This window comes from Cibotium barometz, chromosome 48 (genome assembly GCF_041138505.1).
Source record: "Cibotium barometz isolate CiBa-2024 chromosome 48, ASM4113850v1, whole genome shotgun sequence".
Taxonomy (NCBI): Eukaryota; Viridiplantae; Streptophyta; class Polypodiopsida; order Cyatheales; family Cibotiaceae; genus Cibotium; species Cibotium barometz.
The window spans coordinates 32,481,025-32,484,871 of record NC_141093.1 but is presented as its reverse complement, the minus strand read 5'-3'; the positions used below and the strand labels follow the sequence as shown (position 1 = coordinate 32,484,871).

The 3,847-nt window shown below is 42.4% G+C and overlaps 1 protein-coding gene across 1 annotated transcript; it reads left to right on the top strand.

The window, feature by feature from the left end:
• The first annotated feature begins 218 nt into the window (after positions 1 to 218).
• On the top strand, positions 219 to 3,847 carry LOC147611084 (universal stress protein PHOS34-like). The gene is made up of 4 exons (XM_086785730.1): positions 219 to 541; positions 1,843 to 1,946; positions 3,288 to 3,406; positions 3,566 to 3,847. Exons 1-4 carry the CDS (start codon positions 355 to 357, stop codon positions 3,651 to 3,653), a joined length of 498 nt encoding a protein of 165 aa, XP_086641856.1. The 5' UTR covers positions 219 to 354; the 3' UTR covers positions 3,654 to 3,847.

Below are 3,847 nucleotides of genomic sequence, written 5' to 3'. Positions count from 1 at the left end.
ATCACCTTAAAATTTGGAGACTGAAGGTTTAAAAATTGATGGTTTAAAAGTGGTATAAAAATACCTTGAAAATTCATAAAATATTCCAAATTTACTTGCAGTTTTGTGAGATGAAAGTTTGAAAACTTTTTTCGAGCAGAACCCCATCGTGCAGCATCAAAAACCACTTCAAATAGAGCCTGTGGTATTTCTTTCGTACAGTAAAATGGCTGGCGCTGGCCTCGATTTTTCAACCCCCGTCACGTCAAGCTGCAAAGCTACAAACCGAAGATTCACTGCGCCCACACACACAGCCAGAGAGAGAGAGAGAGAGAGAGAGAGAGAGAGAGAAGGTTGAGCTTCTGCTGAGTGGCTATGGCGACGTTGGCGCAGGAGCTGCAGCAGCAAAAGGGGAGAACGATCCTTGTTGCCGTTGATGAAGGTGATCATAGCATCTACGCCCTTCAATGGGCCTTGGACACTCTCTGCCTCGGCAGCTCCCTGACCGATCGGATCGTTGTCGTCTATGCCAAACCCTCCCATGCTACCCTCAGCGGTCCAGGTTAGGGCTATCATTTTTATGCCTTTTTTGTTTGATCTCAGTTTCGATGACTTTTGATGTTGATCCGGATGTGTGCGTGGAGAGAGAAAGAGAGAGAGAGTCCAAATGAAGTATAGGCTGTACACCTTTCTGCGCGTGTGTCTCAGAGACACAGAGAGGAGAGCAAATAATCTATTGGCTCTCTGCAGCTTTCAAAAACCTAGGTCCAATTAATCCTGTCACAGCCTGTGCTCACAGGTATCTGTTGTTTGTCTTTTGCACAAGAGAGGGCTGAGGGCTGGAATGGTGATTAATTGTTGGTGTGTGTGTGTTTGTAGAGAGAGAAGGGGGGAGGGGGCAAACTGTTGATTTTCGCCATTGGGGTCTTTTGGGTGCATTTTGCTCAAGAGAGGGCTGAGGGCTGGAATGGTGATCAAATCATTGTGTGTGTGTGTGTGTGTGTGTGTTATTTTCGAGGGGTGGGGAAATTCATGCTTTTGTAGGCACATCTCACTCCCTTTTGCTAGTCGGCCTGCTCAACCAGCCATCATGTGCATGTCCCAAGTAGGATGCTCATCGACATGATTCTCTGCTGCAGCCACCTAAAGGGGAAGATCCGAGGGCAAGTGGACCGATCGGGGCAGATTTAGCATTAGCAGCATGATGGCCCTATTACACCAAGAAGTGAAGTGGACCCTTCAATCTTTCGAATAAAATAAAATCATACATAAGAAAATCTACTCTTTATTAAGCAGAACTTACTCCCTTTCCACACAGCCAAACCCAGACAAGAGGGGGAAAAGGGGCTAGGGAGAAAGGAGGATTTTTGGAAATTTCAAATGAAAGTATAATATTTTGATCTTGAGTTATGCTTGGGAAGAGTATTTTTTGTTGTACAGCCACGCCGCAACAATGCGACGCGGGTCACCTAGTTCTCTCTTTTACTTAATAGAAGTCTCTTTGGAGTACTTTCACATTTTTTGTGAGAGATTCTTCCTCTTCGTCTAAGTTTTCTAAGTGTTATAGTAACAGTTTCTTACGACACTCGCAGCGCTATCACTTAAACGTAGAGTATTTAACTTGATGCAAACTCAGATAGGGTTCTAATTATTTGCGTTCAACTAAATTAAGGGGGACGAGAAATTGCCATTAGATGATGGCATGGAATAAATTATAAAAAGCAAGCACATTCAGCACAATAAACCTCAATTTTTACAAATCATTATTATAAACCATAATGTTAATTTATTCTGGTGTTATATAGTGGAGTTTTTAACAAATATCAACTTTGAGGCTAAAACGTATGGGTCTATTTTTTGTAGCCTTTGTTCTTACAACTGAGGCAATTGATTCTCTTGAAAGATATGATCAACATGTCATCTCGGAAATCGATACAATAGTCAATGAAATTTGTGCACAAAGAGAGGTAGACTCTTACTGATATCTATGCATTAACCTACTTGCAAGTGTTTTAAGATTGTTTTGTTTTAATCCTAACCATGTTGCTTTTTGACCGACGTCATATCCATATTTAGGTTTTTTCCCCATAAAAACAGCAATAAAGTAAAATATGAAAAAACGACCACTATTTCTACTGAACACTTCCCAAACCTTGGCCCTCCAACCACCCCCCTCTCTCTCTCTCTCTCTCTCTCTCTCTCTCTCTCCCTCCTTACCAATCCTGAGTCACAAACTTGACTTTTTTTCCAAGAACATAAAAGCCCTGCTTCTTAAGCTATGAAACTTACAAAATGTTTAAAAATGGGCAAAACGCTTCTAACGAAACAGGCATTTTGCCCAAATTCAAGAAAGATTGCTACCATATTGGAACTTGATCAAGGTGTCTTGTAGAATTTTATTCAAAAACCTTGACATTACACGAAATGAAACATTTGAACAAGGAAACAGAAAGAACATTTCTTGTGACTACGCCACCCCCCCCCCCCCCCTCTCTCTCTCTCCCCCCACACACACACTAACCACCCCACCCGACTACATTTGCTGCCTTACTTATCAAATATGCTACCTCCTCTACACATGTTTCTGACCAGTAAAGCTCCCATGCGCCCCATTAAAAGCATGCAGTAGCAAGGATTGCATCTTAGCATTTGACAAAAGCTCAGTTTATTGTTCATTTCCCTCTGGTGTAATAACAAAGTTAATAGTTTTCTTGTTTTCCTCTGCTTGAGAATATCTATCAGTAAAATGAAGAATTTATTTGAGAAAACAGTTAACAACCCCCGTAATGTGGGAAAAAATGTTTAGAAAAAAGAGGGGGATGGGGCTCCCTCCATGGCTGTGGATCTGAGGGAGGCTACATAAGTGGAGAGCCACAATGGAACATTGCCTCCAGACAAGAAAGGTCTGGCCTCTGGGGATCCAGATTTGTAGAAAAGCCACCCATTGGTCCTACATGGCTCTGGAGGTAGACTGGACTATGGGCAAGGTTGGCAGCCCAAGTGGGGCTTCTACCTGGACTTGTGAGCTGCAGACTGATCAGCCAACTTGCCCTCCCACTGACCAGGGGCTAGGGCAGTAAAAGCTTAGAGAACATGACCCCAGTTTACAGTGCAACTCTTCCTCGATCCCCCACCCTCTTCTCTACCTTCATACCTTGACACCCAAACTTGGGCTAAGAGCATGTTAGGAGGCATGTTCTAGTGTTCACAGGACAGTTTTAGGTCAGGTTTATTTTAGAATTTCCTTTGACGTTTTGCTAGAAGGCTAATATTCTAGCAGAGGCATGATGGCATGTTTTTTTCCCCAGGTACATGTTGAAATAAAAGTGCTGACAGGAGACCCGAGGGATGTTATAACCGAGACAGCTGATAAGATTAAAGCAGACTTTTTGGTCATGGGTAGCCATGGCTTTGGGGCCATAAAACGGTAAGTTTTTCATGCACATGTATGCATACATACAACCAATCAATTTCATTTTTGTAAGTAAACTTTCTGCCTAGATTTTCACTATTTATTCTTGTTTCAAGTTGAAGGGTATTTAACAGCAATGAAAGGAGTGGTTAACAAGGGTTTGCTTTGCAACAGGGCACTTCTGGGCAGTGTGAGTGACTATTGTGTCCATCATGTGAAATGCCCTGTAGTCATTGTAAAAAAGCCAGCAGAGCTACCATGAATATTGGTGTAGGCAGTGGCATATTCGGATACCTATGCTGTTTTCTACCATTGCACGATGTCTCTTTAAGGATTGTTTACCGCATACAGAGCATGCAACACGGGTGACAGTGAACCATTATGCTTATGATGCAAATGAGCTGTACAAAAACTTTGTTATTTGTCATGTAGTAAAGCCTGATTTCCCTTGTCTAC

Bases quoted from the DNA above. Each gene is read 5' to 3' on its own strand.
- LOC147611084 (XM_086785730.1), top strand. From the start codon at position 355: ATGGCGACGTTGGCGCAGGAGCTGCAGCAGCAAAAGGGGAGAACGATC. The intron at 542-1,842 runs GTTAGGGCTATC...TATTTTTTGTAG, and splicing joins TGCTACCCTCAGCGGTCCAG to CCTTTGTTCTTACAACTGAG. The intron at 1,947-3,287 runs GTAGACTCTTAC...TTTTTTCCCCAG, and splicing joins AAATTTGTGCACAAAGAGAG to GTACATGTTGAAATAAAAGT.